The sequence below is a fragment of the Culex pipiens genome, chromosome 3 (genome assembly GCF_016801865.2).
Source record: "Culex pipiens pallens isolate TS chromosome 3, TS_CPP_V2, whole genome shotgun sequence".
Lineage (NCBI taxonomy): Eukaryota > Metazoa > Arthropoda > Insecta > Diptera > Culicidae > Culex > Culex pipiens.
The window spans coordinates 150,877,269-150,899,642 of record NC_068939.1 but is presented as its reverse complement, the minus strand read 5'-3'; the positions used below and the strand labels follow the sequence as shown (position 1 = coordinate 150,899,642).

Here is a 22,374-nt window from a genome sequence, read left to right as displayed (position 1 = left end):
TATGATACTAGTTCAATTTTCATCCAATTTAGTCATGATTAACAAAATTTGATCTTGGGCGGGAAGGGGCACCTTATTTTCAAATCATATAACAACCATTTTCTTTCAAAATCTCAAAAAGTAAAAGTTTATTCTCATCCATTGGTACATTACGTAGGGTTTGGTGTAAGTAGAAGCGCCTAACCATTTAAAGTGTGCCTATCAACTTTCATGAAAGCAAAAACTGTTTTATTTTTAGTTTAAATTCTAAAGCTAGTTGAGCAATTCTCTGAGATTTCGGTCATTCGATATTTTTTTTGTATTTTTAATCCGGCTGAAACTTTTTTGGTGCCTTCGGTATGCCCAAAGAAGCCATTTTGCATCATTAGTTTGTCCATATAATTTTCCATACAAATTTGGCAGCTGTCCATACAAAAATGATATGTGAAAATTCAAAAATCTGTATCTTTTGAAGGAATTTTTTGATCGATTTGGTGTCTTCGGCAAAGTTGTAGGTATGGATATGGACTACACTGAAAAAAAAATGATACACGGTAAAAAATTGTGATTTTTTATTCAACTTTTTGTCACTAAAACTTGATTTGCAAAAAAACACTATTTTTTTTTTATTTTTTGATACGTTTTAGGGTACATAAAATGCTAACTTTTCAGAAATTTCCAGGTTGTGCAAAAAATCTTTGACCGAGTTATGAATTTTCGAATCAACACTATTTTTTTTCAAAAAATCGAAATACTGGTCGCAAACATTTTTCAACTTCATTTTTCGATGTAAAATCAAATTTGCAATCAAAAAGTACTTTAGTGAAATTTTCATAATCAAATCAAGACTAACATTTCAAAAGGGCCAATCATTCAATATTACGCTTGAAATCTTTCCTAGTGTTGAGTCGTGTTTATATGTTGCTATTTCTTTTGTCGCGGTGTTTTGTTACAATTTTTGGTCTTAAGCATTTTATGATATATTTTTTTTTGGGAAATCCCGGGAATTTCCGGAAAAAAATTTCCCGTGTCGGAATTTTTTTTAATAGAACAAATTTTAAAACAAATTTTGAACTGTTATTTAACCTGAAATTTATATACATTTTATGAAACAAATTGAGCATAGTTAAACAATATTTAATTTAAAATCGTTTAAAGTAGTTCATTCAAAGTACCGTCAACAGGGGTGGCATTGGGTATGGGGGGTGAGATTGGGTCATACAAATTTGAGCATTTTTGTATGACCCAATCTCGGTAACCTTACAAATTGTCAATTTGACGTAATGAATTGAATTTACACAATTTCAGACTAAAATTTGTAAGAAACACAGTGACTTTCAAAGTCATCCCGGTTTTTAAAATAACAATTTTCAGCGGAACCATTTTTTAAAGCACAACTTATTTGAATAACGAACATGGAAATGGTGTGACCTATCCCAGTACATGTTTCAAAAATATAAATCTTGAGAAAAGTCTTGCGGTTTGAAAAATATTTGAAAATAAATTGAAATCCTATCAATGTCACCCCGGTTTACGGTACCTATCCAATGATAAGTCGGATAATTGCTTCCGGACATTGTTTTTGAACAGATAGGTGAGATCCGGATCAAAAAGCACATAAATATAACTTAAGTTGCCATAACTTGAACTTTTTCTGTACCATTCTTATGGGCGGTCACAAACCCTCGAAGGATTGATAAACGACTCCTCTCAAGTTGGAGCCCAAACTGTGTCTTTCAATGTGCGTGCTTGTGTGAGAACACAATTTCGTAACTAGCGTCTTTGATAAAAACATGGTTGCGTCGTAGATCCCTAACATAAAAAAAGATAAGTACTTTAATGTGACGTTACGTAACGCATGGTATTTTATTTTTCTGGATTTACACTGTATCATGCAAGTCTTTGCATCGAAATTTTAACTTCAGATGTTAGAGTATACAAGAGTTCATAGCAAATAACATAAGTTTGATGATTTAAAACCATTAAAAGCAGAACTTGAACAATCTTTATCATTCAGAAAAACAAACCGTCAAACAAGATAATCATACGCTAATCCCCCTTTAAAAAGTCCGTAATGAGATTGGCACATCGTTATCAGTTTTATCTAAAGTTAAATTCTAAAATATATTTACAAACACTTTTACAACACAAAATCGATAAAACAAACCCACATTGCGGTGGCATTTTTTGGTCAGTTCGCTCCCATTTTCCCGAGCTGCGCGATAGATAAACACACAACCGGCCAAAACCGACCCCAAAAGCCTCCGCGTCGGAATGTGTTATCGTCGTCGGGTGAAAACAAATTAACGGAAAAATCAAGATAAAACAACAGAGAAAAAAAAAACCAGAAGGAACACAAAAAAAATCGAGTTCATCAGCGATAATGAGCTTGGGGCGCGTACCTTTTTGACCACTGCCGCTGCTGCTGCCGGTGCTGACGTTTGGAGCCCCGCCAAAGGGGTTCCCGGCGGGGCCACCCGCCCTCGGCGTGGTCGGTGTCGTGAGGGCGGCCGCCACCGTGGACGCACTGTCGTGAACCGGCACCGAAGCCGCGCCGATCGTTTTCGCCAGGTTCTTGCGCCGCTGGAGCAGCTCCTTCTTCCACTGGGGAACGGCTTCTTGGCCGGAAGTGGTACCATTCGAGGTGGCGTTAGTATCTGCCATCATGCACACACACACAACCCTTAACACATACACACACGCGTGTTAGTCACACCTGGTTAAAAGCACTCACTTGTTACTGCGCTTGCGTGTGCGAATTTCTTGCGAAGCTGCTGCCGTTTTCACTTGTTATTGTTTTCTGTGTTAATTAGTTTATCTTGGGCCTCTTCTCCGCTTCTCGCAAGCACATTACTTTCAACCACATGCCTATCACACAACACTCCCTCCAGCCGGGGGGGGGGGGGGCCCACCGTGGCCAACTCTAGGGTGCCGCCATGTTCCAACTCGGGCTTCTCTCTTCTTCACCAATCGTGCGCCGCCAGCAGCTGAAAAAAGGTTTGCCAAAGTTCCTGCTGCCGGTTAGTTCCGTTTCCAAGAGTCTCCAAAGAGTTATCGATCGATTGTCCGTTCGTGTGGCCACTTCGTCGTCGTCGTCGTCGTCAACTGAACTGGATTCGGCCGGCTGGCTGCTGGTGTCCGCTTTCGTGTAGGGTTGGTCACCGACTCCGGCCAAGCCGCTCAACCTGTTGTTGTCTACCCTGTCTAATGAGAAATCAATTTTTGCCTATCACATGTCTACGGAATACGAATGTGGCGACAGCCAACGGCATACACGAAACCGACCCGTGAGCGCCCCTGATAAGATAACTTTTTTTTTGGCCAACGTCGAGGCCGCCAGCGATATCGGAACAGAACTTGCTGCCACGCAGCAAACGCGAATTTAAAAGCGTGGAAAACAACAGCAACCGCGCGGAGAGAGACTGAGAGAGGAAGCAAAAAATTAAACAAAAAAGCGCCTAGAATGTTGACATAATCTGAAGTGTAACGGACTCGTTGTCGGCCGTGGTTCAAGTTCTCCAAGAGTGGGGCTCAAGGTGGCACCAAAGAAGAGAGAGAGAAACGCCACACGATCGCCGATGGCTTAGCGAAACGAGTTTCGGGAGATTCAACTATCACTTGGTGGAGGGTTCCCTGTAGATTGGATCTGCCTTGTTGAGGAACTATGAAGATGTAAAAATTGATTCCTCTGTAGGTTCAGAAAGTTGCTGCGGTTTTGAAACTCGTGATCACTTTCCGTTTCAAAGAATCAACCTTGCGTTTAACATAACGAGATTGGCCTGGCCGCTTCAGCGAGCCCTAATAAATAAGGTTTTGTTTATTTTCTGAAAATTCGTCCGTTTTTGTTACATTGCTTTGCTTAAATATACAAACTTGTACAGTTTTGAGCTCAATTTAAATTTCTCGTGTGCACTAGATGACCTTCAAAAAGAAATGGCATGGCACTCAAACACAACATAACTCGTTCTCCCGTATCTTTCTCGCTCATGAGCTTCTAAACAAAGGAACTCAATTTTGCCAAGTAATTCATGCACTGGACTGTGTGACGACATTTCTCGCTCTGAGGTTCCCTAATTTCGATCAGGGCTTGTGACCATTCCATACATTTTGCGAACGTTGACTGATTCTGCTTTCATCCCTTCACGCATAACTTAACAAAATGAGCGCAACGCAAAGTCACTCACGCAGTTATTTGACTCTCACCAGAAACAAACTCACGTCTGGAGTTTTTTTTTTGAAATGGTCCAATAAACCAAATTTTCAGTTTTTGCTTTTTGGGCGTTTTTCAAGACCCCTGACTCAAGGCGGTTTCAAAAATACCCAAAAAGCAAAAACATGAAATTTGGTTTATTGGACCTTTAAAAAAAAAAACTCCAGACGTACATTTGACATTCTACCAAAATTTCAATCGCCTTTCCCATAACTGCCTTGCATACAAATAATTGCTGCCATCAAGCATCACAGTACGAGCAAGAAAGAGAAACCAAGGTTGAGAGAGAAGGATTGAAAGAGCATGTGCTTTGGTACAAAAGGGCTGCTTGAGTGCCGAGCTCAGTTTCGTTCGTTTCAACTTCGTGTGCGTTCACTGGCCGTTCCCGGGTTCCCCGTCGAAGCGCTGATTTCGATCTCTCTAATGCCCTTGGTTGTTCGTGTGCTTGGTGCACACTGGGGAACCTCAGAGCGAGAACCCAGTCAAATCAATCCGAATTCTGAAACGGAATCTAATTAGAATCGTATACAAATTCCGTTTCAAACGCAACAACCGGTTCCGTGTTCGAACCGGTTGTTGCGTTTGAAACGGAATTTGTATACGATTCTAATTAGATTCCGTTTCGGAATTCGGGTTGATTTGACTGGGAAGTGTCGTCACTCAGAGCTTGAATTACTTGGCAAAATTGAGTTCCTTCGTTCATGAGCGGGAAAGAGACGGGAGAGCGAGTTATGTTGTGTTTGAGTGCCATGTCATTTCTCTTTGAAGGTTCTCTAATCGAAATAAACAAAAACTACAAACATTTTGAAAAATATTTGCAACGGCCTTATATCCTTCAATGGCATACTATTTTGAAAGGGTTTGAAAATGTATTGTAGACGATGACCACCTTTAAATAAATCTATCTAATCTATCAAAAATATTTTCAAATGAGCCCCAAGAAACTAGAAACCAAAAAATAAAAAAAAACTGGATTTTTTTTCTATTTTCGCTCAATTTTTATTCTGCACTCCGTTGTCATTCTTTGTTATATCTATCTTTTCTTGTGTAAAAACTAAATATTTGAAGTTTCTTTTTTGAAATCTTCAATATTGTTTGACAAGATCACATTTTGAAGAAAAAAAAATAACAATGTTACATGTGATCAGTTCTGCACCAACACCGGAAATGGATTTTATTTATATTTTATTTAAAGTTTTTGTCTCACCACCTTCAAAATTGGCCCGAAAAATCAGGGGGCAAAAAAATATTTTTTTCAAAAAACTTCAAAATTACAATGGAAATTTAAGTACAATCAGCTGAAATCAATTTATGTATTATGCATTGCCCTGCGTTTAGAATCATTTTTACGATGTTTGGGTTGATTTAAAAATCCGTTGAATTTTTGAAAATTTTCGATGTTTAAGAAAATTAATTATTTCAAAACAACTGAACTAGTGTAAAATGCATTTTTAAACACTTTTTCCATGCAAATCCTGAAACTATGGCTTGTTATTTCAATATTTATTTTTTTGTCCCTCCCTCGACCCCGGCCAGAGCCGAGGGAAAAAAAAGCTTTGAAAAATATTTGCACCGGCCTTAGTTTGGACAACAATTTTGCTACCGAGCAAGATTGTTTTGAAAATAATATGTTTTTGGGGAAAAAAATTAGTAAAAAACTTAATGTTTACTTCAGTTCAAAATAAAATTTGGCGTATTTGGCAAATCAAATTAATTTTCAGATTTTTATTGATTAAGTTCCAAACATTCAACTTTACGTCCATTTTAAATGTTAGTCTTGATATCAAAATTTTCTAAATATTTTTTTTCGAAAAGATCGTTGTTTACAAATGTTTCATTTTCAAATATTGAAAATTGAAAATGTTAGTCTTGATTTAAATTATTTGAAAGTATTATTTTCGAAAAGATTGGAAAATTTCACGAATGTTTCATATTTTAACATTGTAAATCGACTGACATATCGACATTAGAAAATTGTGGGTTGTTTGGGTGAGACTTAGAAAACATAAATTTTCCTGTTTTAAAACCTTTGCATGGCAATATCTCAGCAACTAAGGGTAGTATCAACAAAGTTCAAAAGAAAAAAAATAGAGAATTTTGTCAGCTTTTTTAAAAATATTGTTTTCAAAAGTGACAAACATGTGCACTTAAAAAAAAATGATAATTTGCGACTTTTTTCAAAAAGTCATAAATTTTTTGCGACCGATTTTTTTTAAATTTTTTTGAAAAAATCAGTTTTGATAAAAAAAATTATAACTCAGTCAAAGAATTTTTGCCCTTTCGGGAAATTTCTGAAAAGTTGGCATTTGATGACCCCTAAAACATATCAGATAATGAAAAAAAATAAAAATAGTGTTTTTTTGCAAACCATTTTTATTTTCAAAAAGGGGCAAACATCGGCAGTGATTTAAAAAATGAACAACTGCGACTATTTTCAAAAAAGTTACCTAAAAATGGCTTTAACTTGAAAATGGTGAACTTTATCAAAATTTCACTAAAGTACTTTTTTATTTCAAATTTTTGCGACCAATATTTCGATTTTTCGAAAAAAAAAACAAAAACTCGGTCAAAAACTTTTTGCACAACCTGGAAATTTCTGAAAAGTTTGCATATAAAACCAACCAGCCCGTCGACGACAGACACAAACGAATGTGCTCAGAGAGGATCGCAGCTTGAAAAATTTCAGCGCGACGCTCGTTTAACCAACACTATCACAGTGAGCCGACAATTTGATTTTGGCTTGGTTAAAATTACTGTCAAATCTGTCTCTGATGTTGTGTAGCCAGAAAAAAATCACATTTTTTATTCATAACATTGATTTCAAACAATTTAATCATTGATTAATACATAACCGAGCACTGACAATTTGAATCAAATTAGAGTGAAAGAACCTCTTTGAGCCATTCGCTGTACTAACCAATTTGAGTGAGAGGGAGAGCAAAAAAGAGAGAGAGAGAGAGAGTTTTCGGTAGCGTTTGGTGTGGTAGTGGTACGAATTCATCAGACCAGTTTTGCGTCGCGTCCGACTTGTGCTCGCGTATGAAAGCGTCGATTATGAGTAATCACTTTGATTCATTGGAAGATTTTAATTTGCCTGTCCCAATTATTTTGTCCAGCTCCTGTAGTTTGGATCAAAACAGTACTTATTTAGCTTTTAAAGGGTTAAATTATGTTCATACAAGCAAATCTGTTCGAAACATTTTATAGCCGACAACCGGTCAATCTCTCCGGCTTTCATCTCCGTTGATGGTGTGGCCATGGGGCAGTGGTGGCGTGTTCCCCTTGTGTTGTTGTCTTTTTTATTCTCTCTGTCTCTCTCTCTGCCATCCCATTGCCACGCGCAGCAAAACGCGATGCTAAATTCCAACTCTAAATTAATTTTCAAACCGTATCAAAACAGCCACACTAATATCCAAGAGTGGATAGTGTTGTGCTTGTGTGTGCCCTGCTGATTTGCCTTTGTTTATTGTTTTGTGTAGTGAAGCCGGAGATCCAACCAGCACACAACCACTTCATGTAACGACGCTGCAACTTGTTGGGTCGTTTCTTCAACTGGTGTTGGTTTCTGGGGGAGCAAGCTGATGTGATGGTGTGTTGGTTCGAGTGGGCCCCGGAGTGCATTGTTCCCGTCCCGTTGGTAGGGTAGCTCGCTTGCATTGCTGGGAAGCAACGGCCATAACAATATCGCAAAATTTATTGTTGAAAACTGGTGACTCGACGACGTCTGTGGTAAACTCTCTTCTTTTTTGTCTGTCTGTGTGCTAGTAGGAAGTTGTGACCAGGGTGAAGACTTGGTTGAGATTGTTTAGAACATTGCAGAATTTGCAAATGTCTAGAGTTTTTTTTTTTTTGAAAAGGTCCAATAAGCTATTTTGTTTCATATATTTATAGGACTCTAAAAATTCTCTTCACTTTTGGATTTTGCCGCTAATAAAGCAACATTTTTAGATACATCAACACTTGCACACTTTTATTTGAGCCATTCATTACTTTGAAAAAGTCAAAAACACTTAACGAAAGCTGTAGTTCATGATCAAAGTTCTGATAGGGCGATAATATAAACGGGCAGAGAAAGGGTATATGGCAAAGTATATGGCCATGAAAGCCATCAATTGCCGGCCGCTGCCATGCCTACTGCGCACCAACGACAAGGAAAGGGATTCGGAAGATGGGAAGCTCCACATTTTTAAGAGGATAAGGGAAAATCTCCACGGTATCCCCGAATAAGTTTCGCTAGGATACGCTCTAAACAAGCGTTTTGGTTATACTTTAATTTTCAAGGCAAGCAATCGGATGCTGCTGTCGAGACAACTCCCGTTTTAGTATTGTGAAGTTAATTATATTTAAGGAGAGAAATATTATTGTCAGGGTAAGCATCTGATCCTGCTGTCGAAAACAGATTCGGATTTATTATTTTTCATGGTTTTATTTATAAGGTTGATACGGAGCTCGGTAAGAACGCAAAATTCCATGTAAAAAACGCATAAGAAACGGTCAAGGAATAGGTCGCGAAAAGATTTTAGTTTGTTTGTATATTTTCTCTGGCAGCGTAAAGTTTACTCCTTCTAAATTGCTACTTCCGATTTTGATCGAAGTGACGTTTTTCGCAAGCGGTACGCAGCTGAAAAAGAATAGAAACGGAGAATGGCGTTTGCCTTAATATCTAAAAGGACGGATTTTGAACCAGAGGGAAAAGCCTAGCAATTGTTATTAAATTGTCTGAATAAAAAAACAGAAATTTAGACATTTTCAAGTTTTAATTTCAAAATAGAGAAATTTAAAAAAGATCAATCAGCAATTCAGAAATAAAAATATACAAAAATAAAAAAATATCATCAAAATTCCAAAATGAGAAAACTAAACATAACTAAAACACAAAATTTGAGAATTTAAAAAATTCTAAAAATTAAAAATTAAAAACTATAACGTTTTAAAATTAAAACATTCCAAAAATTTCAAATTTGTTACTAACCTAAACTATGATTCCAAAAATGTCTGATTTTCTAACGACATTTAAAAAAACGCAATTTAAGAATTCAAGAATTTAAGAACTTAGGAACTTAAGAATTTAAGAATTAAAGAATTGAAGAATTAAAGAATTAAAGAATTAAAGAATTACCGAATTACCGAATTAAAGAATTAAAGAATTAAAGAATTAAAGAATTAAAGAATTAAAGAATTAAAGAATTGAAGAATTAAAGAATTAAAGAATTAAAGAATTAAAGAATTAAAGAATTAAAGAATTAAAGAATTAAAGAATTAAAGAATTAAAGAATTAAAGAATTAAAGAATTAAAGAATTAAAGAATTAAAGAATTAAAGAATTTAAGAATTTAAGAATTAAAAATTAAAGAATTAAAGAATTAAAGAATTAAAGAATTAAAGAATTAAAGAATTAAAGAATTAAAGAATTAAAGAATTAAAGAATTAAAGAATTAAAAATTAAAGAATTAAAGAATTAAAGAATTAAAGAATTAAAGAATTAAAGAATTAAAGAATTAAAGAATTAAAGAATTAAAGAATTAAAGAATTAAAGAATTAAAGAATTAAAGAATTAAAGAATTAAAGAATTAAAGAATTAAAGAATTAAAGAATTAAAGAATTAAAGAATTAAAGAATTAAAGAATTAAAGAATTAAAGAATTAAAGAAGTAAAGAATCGAAGAATTTAAGAATTTAAGAACTTAAGAATTTAAGAATCTAAGAATTTAAGAATTTAAGAATTTAAGAATTTAAGAATTTAAGAATTTAAGAATTTAAGAATTTAAGAATTTAAGAATTTAAGAATTTAAGAATTTAAGAATTTAAGAATTTAAGAATTTAAGAATTTAAGAATTTAAGAATTTAAGAATTTAAGAATTTAAGAATTTAAGAATTTAAGAATTTAAGAATTTAAGAATTTAAGAATTTAAGAATTTAAGAATTTAAGAATTTAAGAATTTAAGAATTTAAGAATTTAAGAATTTAAGAATTTAAGAATTTAAGAATTTAAGAATTTAAGAATTTAAGAATTTAAGAATTTAATAATTTAAAAATTTAAGAATTTTAGAATATTAGAATTTAGGAATTTAGGAATTTAAGAATTTAAGAATTTAAGAATTTAAGAATTTAAGAATATAAGAATTTAAGAATTTAAGAATTTAAGAATTTAAGAATTTAAGAATTTAAGAATTACAGAATTTAAAAATTTAAGAATTAAAGAGTTTTAGAATTTAGGAGTTGAAGAATTTAAGAAATTCTGAATTGAAGAATTTGAAAATTTAAGAACTTAAGAATTCTAGAATTTAAAAATTTTAGAAGTTTTGAATTTCGAAATTTAAGAATTTCAAAAATTAAGAAGCCAACAATTTGAAGAATTAAGAATTTCGAACAGAAAATTAAACATTAAAATTTAATGAACGTGAACAAAACCAACAGAAACAGTAGACTGATATATTTAAAAGAGAGAAGAAAAGTCGTCACCATGGTTTGAGGATTATAACTGGCAACATAGTTGAAGTGGGGCGGACGGGTTGGTGGGTGCATGTTTGCCAGCAGCGGTCCACCGCGGCGTAGACCGACAACCACGGTTTGGGGCGAGTGCTTTAGGGCTGAGAGAGAGTGAGACCTGCGCGCGCGGCCGGGACGGGAACGAGACCATTGTGGAAATCGATTTCATTCTTGTTGGGCTCTGCATTGCTCCCCTTTATTTTTCAAAAAACTTCCCTTCCTCCTCAGTGTCGGGTTGCACAAATACAAACGCAAACGGCCAGCCAGCCAGCCAGCCATCTATCCAGACTGATGGGGGGGCTCTGCCTTCTAGGCCAGACCCCGTGGGGGGAGGGCAACTAGAGATGATGACGACGACGACGGTGACCACGACAAGTGTATGTTTTGTTGGTGTAGCTTTGGCTTGGTCAGCAGAAAACAAGAACTTTGCACTGGCCACACGCACACTCCGGAAAACGGGCTACTTTGGCCCGTCTGGTCTGGTACGCCTCTGGCCTGGAACGCCTAGGGGAATCGCGCGGAAGGGGAAGGAACTTTTGATTGCGTGTTAAAAAACATTGCAAAAAACAATCCATGCATGCGATTATTAACTGGGAGCTGCTGGTTATCACACATAAATTTTGCACAAACACACACACAAATACGTTGCACCACGGACAGACGGACCACGGTCCTCATAATCCGGATTTGGAACCGGTCTTCTCGGATTTTGACTTACGGGACTCAACTCGATTTTCCCGGAAGCACGCACTCGCGAATCGCGTCACTTTTCACACAAGAAAAACGCCGTCGGTTTTGTTTGATGCCGTCGGAAACGCACAAAACTGATTGCGCGAATTAAAAACGCGAGCCGTCAGAGGAAAAACAAGAGGCGAATGACACTTCGCTGCTCCAGCGGGAGAGAAGCATAAAATGAGAGAGAGAGCATTAAATCTGGAGAGAGAGTTTACTTGAGAGGCGTTCCCAAACCACGTAGACATTCTACGTGTTTAGCGGTTGTCTGCCTACAAACTCTACCATACATAATTTTATTTTAACGATTTGTTTTCCGAGTTTTTTAAAATGTTTAAACTTTTTGCATGAAACAGTTCCAGTTAAGGTTCTGATGAAAAAGGATCGATCATGTTTTTTCTAAACAACAATCAACGTAGTTTGGGCATGACGCCTTGCGTGGAGTTTTGCAGAAGAAAGACAGGAACAAAAGCAAATGAGAGAAAAATATTCAAACTTGATGCGCGTTTTGGTTTGATGTCTTTTTTGTGTGGGCCGGATTTGGGAGAAAATATCGAAAACTAACCGCGGTTCACAAAAATTTTCGCTTTGGTATTTTTGCTTTGAATTTTGTTTTCGTTTTGACGCTTGAAGATGTGTTCACCAAAATTTATTTAATTTATTTAATGATTTATCCTGCAGAACTAGCGTTGAGAAACTGTATTATCCATTAATTTCGAAGCCTCTGTGCTCTCTTGTACTAAGATGGCGAGTTTTCCTATCTAGTTAGCATACACTGAAATACATATCATGATAGATGCCAAGGGCAATAGAGGAGAAAATCGTGACGTCAGAAATGAACTCAAATCACTCAGTGTTCATTTTGTGAGTGACTTTAACATTTTGGTCTAGTTTGACAGCTACATTGTCCCCAGTTTTCTGTGGGAGAGAAAAGGAGGCGAATACTTTATGAAAATCATACCTGTCAAAATTCCTAGCCTCATAATTTTGTCGCGAGTTGCTTTTCTCCTCTATTCAGTGAGGAACTCTGGGAGTAACTCTGATGGTACGTTCATTTGAAAAGACGGTGCTTTGAACTTTGACAGTTCTTAGTGCGGCACTCAGTGTGGAACTAGCCATCAAACGAACGTACTATGCGTTTCTCAGCTTACTCCAGAGAAAATACAATTCCCACCCATAGGTTGATAACGTTGGTTAAACGAAATGTCAATGTCAGGCAAATGTCAACAAAAAAAAGTAAACATCACATTTTTTTCATAATTATACTAATCTCCCACAGTGGACCTGCAAGTTTTGGACGTGGTTTCATCTTTCCCGAAAAACGGGAGACTCCTGCCGCGCAGGGAGTCCAAAGCAAGTCAACCTGAGGAAGGATGTAATCTTTCGCCTAGTCCTACACTCCCGAATTTTCTCCGAAGGGGACTAGTTTAGCTGGATCATCAACCAATGTGGCCCCAACTGCCTCAAGATGCACAGTTGGCTCATAAAAATAAGAAACTGAAATTTGTACTTATTATGCACCGTTTGATTTCGAAATCCTCTGAATATGGCAAATTGAAACACACTACTTAAGATTTTTTTAAATTTATTTTGCAATTGCAAAATTGTACAGTTTGCACTCAGTGTGGCTCCTTTGGTAGATGGTTTCAAGGAAAGGGATCACTTTTTACCAACTGTCCAGGGCGGTGGGTGCTGTATGTAGTTGTTTCACCCGCCAGGCGCATTTTAAACTGGTCAAAGAACTTGGCCTTGACACGCACTTGAAATCTAATCTCGGAGAGTTTTTCCTTCACGTTTAACGGCTGCAGACCCTTGATCTTAGCAGAGAACGAACACTTGACGCGGAACTTGGCCAGTTTGAAGTGGTACACTGGTTACTGCTGACGGGGCATACCTCACAGCGGACCATTGCACCAAGGTGTCAGATGTAGTTGCCGACGGCGAATTCGGCCAAACGAAACCATTTTGGATTGGAAAGTCCTATTCCGGCATCGGTTCCAGGACATTTACCGCAACCGGATATGACCGCTGCAATTGCGACGCTGGTGAACTCCGTTTTTTGCCTTCCTCACCTCAAGGCTATACAATCACTCGAAAAATGAACTTCTTAATTACAACTCTCAGATATACCTTCACGTATACCTATCGACTCAGAATCAAATTCTGAACAAATGTCTGTGGGGGTGTGTGTAGACATGATTTTTTTCCACACGATTATCTCTGAACTGGTTGAACCACGGGTTGAACCGATTTTGGCCGGATCCGCCTTATTCTGTTCCTTTTGGGGTCCCCTAAGACCCTATTAAATTTTATTCTGTTTAGTGAAGTAGTTTTAAAGTTATGCCATGAAAAAGTTTTTTTGTAGCTTTTAAAAAGGGTGATTTTTGTCTAACCTGAAAGGCCGGGTCTTTTTTTTTTTTTTTTTTTTTTTTGCAAGAAACGTCAGGAAACCAAAAACGGGCAGGCGGGCAGGACGAAGTTTGCCGGGAAGAGCTTTTTTAGAAAAAATAAATAAATGAAAACAAAACAAATAAATAAATAAAAAAAATTATAAAAAAATAAAAACAACACTTTTAAATTAATTTGAAAATACAATCTAACATACAACATGAATGTGAGGAAGGCACCAACCTTGGATTAAGTAACGTTTTTTCATTATTTTTGGACGAACTGTAGGGAAAAAGGTACAACGAGATTAGGAAGTCCTTCCAGATGCAACGGAACGAAACGGAAGCTTACCTTATCATTTCTTTTTGCACTTCAGCTTCCAGATTTACATATTTTATTTTCAAAATAAACAAACCCCTATCAACGACACACCCACTTTTCAAACTCAAGGTTGATCTATATAGGTGGGATTGGTGAAAAGCAACCGGAGTAATGTAAGGTATGCACTTCGGAAGAAACCGGTCAAGAAAAATTTCAAATGGGAAGAAGCGGCAGCGCAAGCAAGTCAGAGAGGGTGAAGAAAAGCCCCAAGAAATCGCTCCCTCTCCTTTATTCTGCTGTTCGTAAAGCTGTTTCTTGACCCCTTTCCTTCCGATCTGCAGACTAGCCTTAACTCGGAGGAACCCACTGAGAATTTTGGCTCGAGCCTCCGCTCGATTCACGCTCGATCTCGAGCCAGATCGACTCGAGGCTCGAGCCAAAATTCTCAGTGGGAACATTGAGAAACTCTCGTTACTCCGGGCAAAATTGAGGAACTGTTTTGCTCACTGAAATGCCCTTGATTATTAATTATTCTTTGTAAACTTTTTTTTTTAATTTACAAACTCAAAGTAAATCGTGCTTTCCATTTCATTAGGGCACAACACTTTTGTAAACAAGAGTATATCCCTCTCACACCTTATGCAAACTGTCATCCGAGTCATTGTTTACAAAAGTTTTGTGACATTTTCAAAAAGATTCTTGACAAAATTATTTTATATAAAATCATGAGGAAAAAAAATCTTTGTAAAACTATAATTCAACCGGTTGACCAGTCTACCACAGAGTAACTCTGTGAGTCTACCGCACCCAGCAAAGTCATTGATTTGTACCGTTTCGCGACATTCGGTCGATAAGTTTGACATTTGGTTTGTTTTCATTCGCCGCTCGTTCTTCGTGCGGGTGTTCGGAAAATGTGTTTTGATTGAATAATCACCGGAGCGGCTGGAAATAGTGTTTAGTGAATTTTAAAGCTGAATTTGTTAAATTAAATAAACCACGATGAACCAAGCCGAGGTGGCGAAGCTGATGTCGCAGCTGAGGATCGCGATCCGCCCGCGGCATCGCAACATAAAGAACGTGGACGGTCCCGAGGGCCGGCTGGACAAACTTCGCAAGACGGTGACGGCGCTGGTGAAACATGAACGCATCGAGCTGAACTACCAGCGAGCGGACGAGGCCCGGGGGTACGCGGAACGGCTGATTTCCGACGCCATCCGGTACGGCGACTGCCACAAACCGACGATGGAGATGGCCGACTACTGGCTTGTGGAGAAGCAGCTGGTGCACAAACTGTTCAAGGTGCTGGCGCCACGCTTTGAGGACTGCAAAGTGTCCGCGACGCGGATGTACAAGGCACCGAAGGACTACCCCGGGTGGTACAGGAAGCGGGCCGTGCTGGAGCTGCGGGGGAATCCGTACCCGCCGTTGGTGCAGAACTTGGCCCAGAACCGCAGCCTGCTGCACAACGTGCTGCTGGACGAGGCGAGGAAGGACTTCCGGAAGGAGAAGTACGCCGAAATTGCGGCCCAGATCGGGCAGGATGCTAGTAACAGTGTTGGAAGTGGTGGTGAGGCGGAAGCGGGGAAGTGAAGTTCTTTTGGGGGGAGGAAATAGTGTGTAAATAAAATAGCGAAGTGATTCCACAATGGTTGAAGAAGTTTTTTTTTTTCATGAAGAAGCCTTTTCTGATTGAGTTGGTCCTTTTTGACAGAAAAGATCCTACTTGACAGCTCGTTCCAAGGGGACCATACTGCCCATGATCGCATAAATGTTCCATATGCATTTTCATCACTTTAGAGTTATTGATGCAGTTTGGTTCGTGTGCTCATTCTAAAAAGCCTACAACTGCACTACAGCTGTAAACATAAACATAGTAGAAGGCTATGTTCAAGCTCAAGCGTGACATATTAGTGAATTGTGTTGAAACATTTTGGATCTGTTAATGTTGATGTTTTCGCTGAAAAATTAGTGCTTCACACTTTTTTTTTTTGTTCGTAGAATAAACGATGGGCGGCCAAAAGAGGCCTTTTTGTTCTGCACGTGATGGAAAATTATGTGGAATCTTGTGAATCAAAAGACCAACCGAGTAGAATTTCCGAGATTATGTATCTTTCAAGGGTGGTGATAATATCGGAGTAAGATTATTCAATATTATTTAGCAGGTGTCTATCGGAGCGTTTGGTACGGTATGTCCACGCATCCTTCCTCCCCTGTAGATTCTGTGAAATGTGATTCGTTCTCAGAATCCTCTCTGCGGTAAACACAACGTAGTAGGGCTGGCCGCTTTAATTTTTGGAATACATTTTCGGGTGTTCTCGGATGTACTGCAATTATTAATAATGACAAGAAAAGTGCTTGGGGCGTAATCTTATCACACGACTTTCCAGCATGCTTTCATCGGACTGGCTGCGTTTGTGTTAGATTAGATCAATATTATTTAGCAAGTGTCTTTCAAAGTTATCGATAACTCGTCGCTTACATTTCAAAAGCGTCATTAACATAGGTTGAGACGTAGCGCTTATTGAATTGTTAGTGACGAATTATGCCAATCTCAATTTCAACCCTCTTCTTAAAATGTGTTGACTTCGAATACTTGAAAAGCTCGACGTCATCGACTTTTCTTTATTCCTGACAAAATAAATTATAGCTCGATCACAATACTTGCCACTTCTTGCTATCATTTTGCGAACAGTAAATTGGTTCTGCTTTGACAGTTCTGAATTGAGGCCGTTTTGCGAACCACTACTCTGCACCCAGGTTCTGATTAATATTTTACGACAAAATTGTATAGAATAGCAACTTAAATGGTAAAAATAAGTGTGCGGATCAATTAGTGCCTTGACTGCTTGTAAAAAAACATACAACTTCAAGAAAATGTTTAAATTTTCTAAATTTATAAGCTGTCTTTTAGTTTGTTCAAAATATTTAAAAATATTGATCAGTATTTTTGTTAAGAAGTATGTATTATTTTTTTAATCACAGTGTTTGATCGGTGAGTAAAATTAACCAATGCTTTAAAACCATAAAATTGATTAAAATTTGCCTCTGTGATCAGTTAGAGAAAATATGATAAAGAATATTCATTATTAAATTGAAATGAAAAAAATAGTGCAGTAATTATGTTTATCACGGCAAAAAAATTTAATGATTAAAAATGCAGGAAATCTGCTTTTCATGGCAAATCTAGATTATATTTTCAAAAGGTCCTATCTGCATAGGAAATTCATGACGGATAGGTTGTTTTGTAAATGCCCATGAGCCCATGAATAGCATTTAATTTACGAGACACGCTGCTTTTTACTTGAAAACCCGTTTTTATGCAATTACAACTCAAAGTTTTCAAATATTTGGAGCGAGTTTTAAAAATATGTTTGCCTTTTTCGGGCACCTTTGATATAATACGAAGTAGTTTTAAAGTAATAATAGTTTCTTTTCATTCCATAATATCGTGATTTTTGTTGCCCAACAAATGAACAAGATCTATTCCCAGTTGTGATTGCTTCAGAAATTAAGATCATTTGAAATAAACCTTGACATGTAATTATCAGACGAACTCGATAATTAATAAGTTCAATAAGAGTAGCAAATCGAATTTAATGAAATAATATTTAATTCTTTCATTATTTTTTTGTAAATTTAAAAACATACCAAAAGGTTTAGAAAATGTATACTTTCGCTTGAAAAAGGGAAATATATTGTCGGGATATCCCGGGAATTCCCGAAACGGGAAATTGGACGCTCTACGAGGCACCAACCAAATCGTCGCAAGACACCACCAGTATTCACAGACGTGGATTTTCCTGCTTTGGCGTTTCCAGGAGCGGTATCTGCTCGAGTGGTTCCAAATATGCAGCCATTGCCATTGAATAAGCGGCAAAAATTTGCCGAGAATAAAACACCTCCAGGCTTCAGTCTACCAGCATCTACGGGTCAAGGCAGTAGTGACCTATGGTGCAAAGAACTTCTGAACATTTTCATCGAGATGACAACAACACTGCGTGGTTGCAAAACTCGTACAGAACAAGTAAGAACGTTTGGAGGATTCATCTTAAAAATACAGTCCGTAGTTTACTCGTTCTAATGATTTTGAATATTTTAATTAATTTATTTTTTTAGTTTAAAGTTAGGATTAGTTGTTAAAGTATTTTTTTTCTTTTTTACCCAAATGCATTCTATTCAGTGCAAAAATTTAAAACAATTTGAAGTAAATAAATGAATGTGAACAGTTAATAATAAAACAAAAAGTACAAGAAAGATGAAGAGCATTTAGCCATATCACTTGGAATCTAAAAAAATATCTTAAATCCCGAAAATCCGTGGACGTATAATAGTAGAAAAACCCCAAAGTTCTGCGCTGTTAAGTCAACGCTCAACAATCTTCACGAATGCGCCGTTAACCGGCCGCAGCGTAATGTCCGACTTGATGCGCACCGTATTGCCCGGGTCACACGGCAACAGTCGATAGCTGCCGAGCAGTTTCACCAGAATCGTCTTCGCCTCCAGCAGGGCGTACTTTTGGCCGATACAGTTTCGCGCTCCGGCACTAAATGGGATGTACGCGTACGGGTGCCGCTTGGCGCTGTTTTCCTCGTTGAATCGGTCGGGGTCGAAACGGTCCGGCTCGGGGAACACTTCCGGATTGTTGTGCATCGCGTAGATGAAGATGATGACTTCGATGCCGGTGGGGAGCTTGGTTCCGTTGATGGTCATGTCGCTGGTGGACATGCGGCCGATGATGGGGACTGAGGGGTGAATTCGGAGGATTTCCTTGATGGTCATGTCCAGGTATTTGAGGTCCTGCAGCATGCTGTTCGTCAGGATTGTGTTTTTGAAGTCCGGTCCAAGCACCTGCACCATTTCGTCGTACAGCTTCTGCTGGACGGCTGGGTTGCGCGCGATGTGGTACGCACCGAAGCTCAGCGCGGACGTGGTCGTGTCGTGGCCGGCGGCCATGAAAGTGTCAACCTCTTCGCGGATGTCGGGATTGCTCAACGGGTGACCGTCGATAGACACGTTAAGCAGCAGATCCAGGAGAGTCAGCTTACGCTTGCCATAGATGTCGGACTCTTCGAGTTTCTTCTGGGTTATTAGCTGGGCGGATTCGTTTTCCAGTTGATTCTTCCTGGTGACAATCACCGAATCGGTGAAACTGTGCAGCACGTTCAACAGCCTTTTTTGCTGTTTGGCCATTTTCAAAAAGGGGAACAGCCATCTGAATTCGCGCAGAGCGCTGAACAAACGGCGCAGGATTAGATCAGCCATTCTGCAAGAAATTTCATCAGTCTTTGTGGAGAACCAGAAAACTTCACACTCACTCCTTCACGGCTTTTACGTACGACGAATCCGGATTGTCCTGCGCGTTTATCTTCACTCCCATGGCGGTCTCCGAGATTACGTCCAACGTGCACAGCGTAATGTATTTATAAATGTTAAAGTCGCCCTGTCCGACCTGCTCGCGAAGCTTATCAACAAGCACTTCAGCTTGCTGGTTGAACGTACCCAGAAATTCCTCCAATATTTTGAAATGGAACGCCGGCGTAATGATCTTTCTCCGCTGGGCCCACTTCTTCCCGACGGCGGTCAGCAGTCCCTCGTTGATCCATGGCTTCATAAAGTCGTAGATCTGTGACTTGTTGATGGTCCGAGTGTTGATGATCTGCTCGACCACTTCGGGACTGGTCACCTGCAGCGAGGGTTGATTTAGGAAGCTTTGCGCGATTAGGTCATTGCCGAAGCGCCGGTGAAAGCCGGACGAAGTCGCGAAAATCTCCGGAGGTTCGGTGTCGTCCTTGAACAGGTGGGAGCTGCCCAGCAGTGGGACGCTCGGAAGCACGTTGAAGCTGGGTAGGTTACGCCTTAGATTGCGTGTCGTTGCGTAATTGCGGACTAAGGTCGTTACTAGCCAGGTTACCACCAACAGGAGTAACGCCAGTAATAGTGCCGTAAACATCTTGGTGCGACTGCACTGCACGAGACTTGAAGTAACACTGGCGACGACACCTTACGCATCAAGTGGACAAACAGATTAGATTAGCAGTGCCAAAGGTAGTTGTTTTCAATTAAGGTGACTTCAGCATAAAATTTGTCATTCGTCACCTAAGCTGAATGAATCGGCATGATTTCTACTCCAAATTCCAAATCTTCAGCTCACTACATTCTGTTTTGCTCCGTATTTTATCAAATACATGGGCAATCACTCTCTAATACTTTCGGCCCAACATGAAGCGTACAGGTCGTTATCTCCAATTCTTACAATTCCTTTTCGTTTAAAACAGCGAACATCAGTCAGTTTCGGCTAGTTCTCTGGACGACGAGGTCGCACAAGGTGACGCGATCTTCTTCCCTCAATTAAAACTAAATTTGTACTGCGTAGCGTTGAAAAGATGCTGGCGTTACTTGTGTCGGCGCTTCTCGCTGTGGCCATAACCTGGCTCGTGACCACAATTGTTGGAAACATGCTCCTGGTTAGGAAATTGCAGCGATTACTGCCAAAATTCGCCACGATTCCCTCGGTTCCAGTGCTGGGCAATTCGCTGGAGTTCCGGAAGGATCCAACCCCGCCGGGAATCTTCAGAACCTTCTTTGGCTTCCATCGACGGTTTGGCGAAAATGTGATCACACAGAGTTTGTTCAACTTTCCGAGCCTTCAGGTGACCAGCGGCCCGGTGGTTGAGCAGGTCATCAACACGAAAACCATCCAGAAATCGATTATCTACGAGTTCATGAAGCCGTGGCTCGGCGAGGGACTGCTGACTGCACTCGGGAAGAAGTGGGCCCAGCGAAGGAAGGTCATTACGCCGGCGTTCCACTTTAAGATTTTGGAGGAGTTTCTGGACATTTTCAACCAGCGGTCGGAGGACTTTGTTGGTAAACTGCGCGATCGGGTTGGCAAAGGGGACTTTAACATCTACGAGGACGTCACGCTGTGCACGCTGGACATAATTTCCGAGTCCGCGATGGGCGTGAAGATAAACGCGCAAGATAACCCTGACTCGTCGTACGTGAAGGCGGTTAAGGAGTGAGTATTTCGTTGCTTATCTTTTTTATCAGTTGTTATGACCGACTTTTCTTTGTAGAATGTCCGACATAATCTTCCGGCGACTGTTCAGCATGATGCGCGAGTACAAAGTCTTCTTCTACATGCAAAAAGCCGCCAAGCGTCAGAAGGCGGCCGTGGCCGTACTGCACGATTTTACCGATTCCGTGATCGTTACCCGAAAGACCCAGCTCGAGAGCGAACAGGCCCGCAAGGCAACGCAGCAGAAGCTAGAGGAGACGGACATTTACGGCAAGCGCAAAATGACTCTGCTCGAGCTGCTGCTCAACGTGTCCGTCGATGGTTACCCGTTGAGCAATTCCGCCATCCGTGCCGAGGTCGACACGTTCATGTTCGCCGGCCACGACACGACCACGTCCTGCATCAGCTTCGCAGCGTACCACATCGCCCGGAACCCCTCCGTCCAGCAGAAACTGCACGAAGAAATGACCCAAGTGCTAGGGTCAGACTTCAAAAACACCCAACTCACCTACAGTATGCTGCAGGAGCTCAAATACCTGGATATGACAATCAAAGAGGTGCTCCGTATTCACCCCTCCGTCCCCGTAATCGGTCGCAAATCCACCCATGACATGGTCATCGATGGACAGAAAATTCCACCCGGCATCGACATAGCTGTCCTGATCTACGCGATGCACAACAATCCGGAAGTGTTCCCCGAGCCGGACCGTTTCGACCCCGAGCGATTCAACGAGGAGAACAGCGCCAAGCGTCACCCGTACGCGTACATTCCGTTCAGTGCCGGAGCGCGGAACTGTATCGGCCAGAAGTACGCCCTGCTGGAGATTAAGGCCACGCTGGTGAAGCTGCTCGGCCACTATCGGCTGCTGGCGTGCGATCCGGAGAACACGGTGCGCATCAAAACCGATATGACGCTGCGGCCGGTCAACGGGACGTTCGTGAAAATTGTCGAGCGATGAGGGTGTGTTGAGCTAATGATTTGAAATATACGATTTTTTTACTACCGTTAGTACAACTATTCACGGTGTTTATTATGAAATTTGCCTTGTTTTAAGAAATAGAAGTGCAATTATGGAAATGTGTATTTTGTTTTAGACTTGGATTATTTTAGTCTGTTTGTAGAAATGTTAAAACGATGGCTTTAGAAACATCAAATTTTCGGTCAGAGTGAAAGCTTATTTCAAAAACGTGGTTGGTGCCTTCCTCGCATTCATGTTGTATTTTAGATGGCATTTACAA

General features: G+C 39.5%; 4 protein-coding genes across 6 annotated transcripts in view; 2 read left to right on the top strand and 2 right to left on the bottom strand.

The window, feature by feature from the left end:
• LOC120422250 (mucin-19-like) overlaps window positions 1-2,968 on the bottom strand; it is a 134,711-nt gene extending 131,743 nt beyond the window's left edge. Inside the window, exon 1 of one of the 3 annotated variants that reach the window (XM_039585646.2) lies at window positions 2,382-2,968. In XM_039585646.2, the coding sequence (XP_039441580.1) occupies window positions 2,382-2,646 (265 nt within the window). In that variant the 5' untranslated portion in view covers window positions 2,647-2,968. The remainder of the gene's footprint in view (window positions 1-2,381) is intronic. The other 2 variants (XM_039585645.2, XM_039585643.2) reach the window with 2 other exon arrangements.
• Window positions 2,969-14,985: 12,017 nt separating this feature from the next.
• Window positions 14,986-15,763, top strand: LOC120422241 (39S ribosomal protein L17, mitochondrial-like). Its single transcript, XM_039585631.2, has one exon. It carries the CDS (start codon window positions 15,117-15,119, stop codon window positions 15,705-15,707), a length of 591 nt encoding a protein of 196 aa, XP_039441565.1. The 5' UTR covers window positions 14,986-15,116; the 3' UTR covers window positions 15,708-15,763.
• A 1,779-nt stretch (window positions 15,764-17,542) lies between these two features.
• Window positions 17,543-20,222, bottom strand: LOC120422256 (cytochrome P450 4c3-like). Its single transcript, XM_039585653.2, has 2 exons — window positions 19,433-20,222; window positions 17,543-19,380 (listed from the first exon to the last, which is right to left on the bottom strand). The coding sequence occupies exons 1-2, from the start codon at window positions 20,065-20,067 to the stop codon at window positions 18,480-18,482; spliced, it is 1,536 nt and encodes a 511-aa protein (XP_039441587.1). The 5' UTR covers window positions 20,068-20,222; the 3' UTR covers window positions 17,543-18,479.
• A 158-nt stretch (window positions 20,223-20,380) lies between these two features.
• Window positions 20,381-22,163, top strand: LOC120422254 (cytochrome P450 4d1-like). The gene is made up of 2 exons (XM_039585652.2): window positions 20,381-21,135; window positions 21,194-22,163. The coding sequence occupies exons 1-2, from the start codon at window positions 20,501-20,503 to the stop codon at window positions 22,092-22,094; spliced, it is 1,536 nt and encodes a 511-aa protein (XP_039441586.1). The 5' UTR covers window positions 20,381-20,500; the 3' UTR covers window positions 22,095-22,163.
• The last annotated feature ends 211 nt before the right edge of the window (window positions 22,164-22,374 follow it).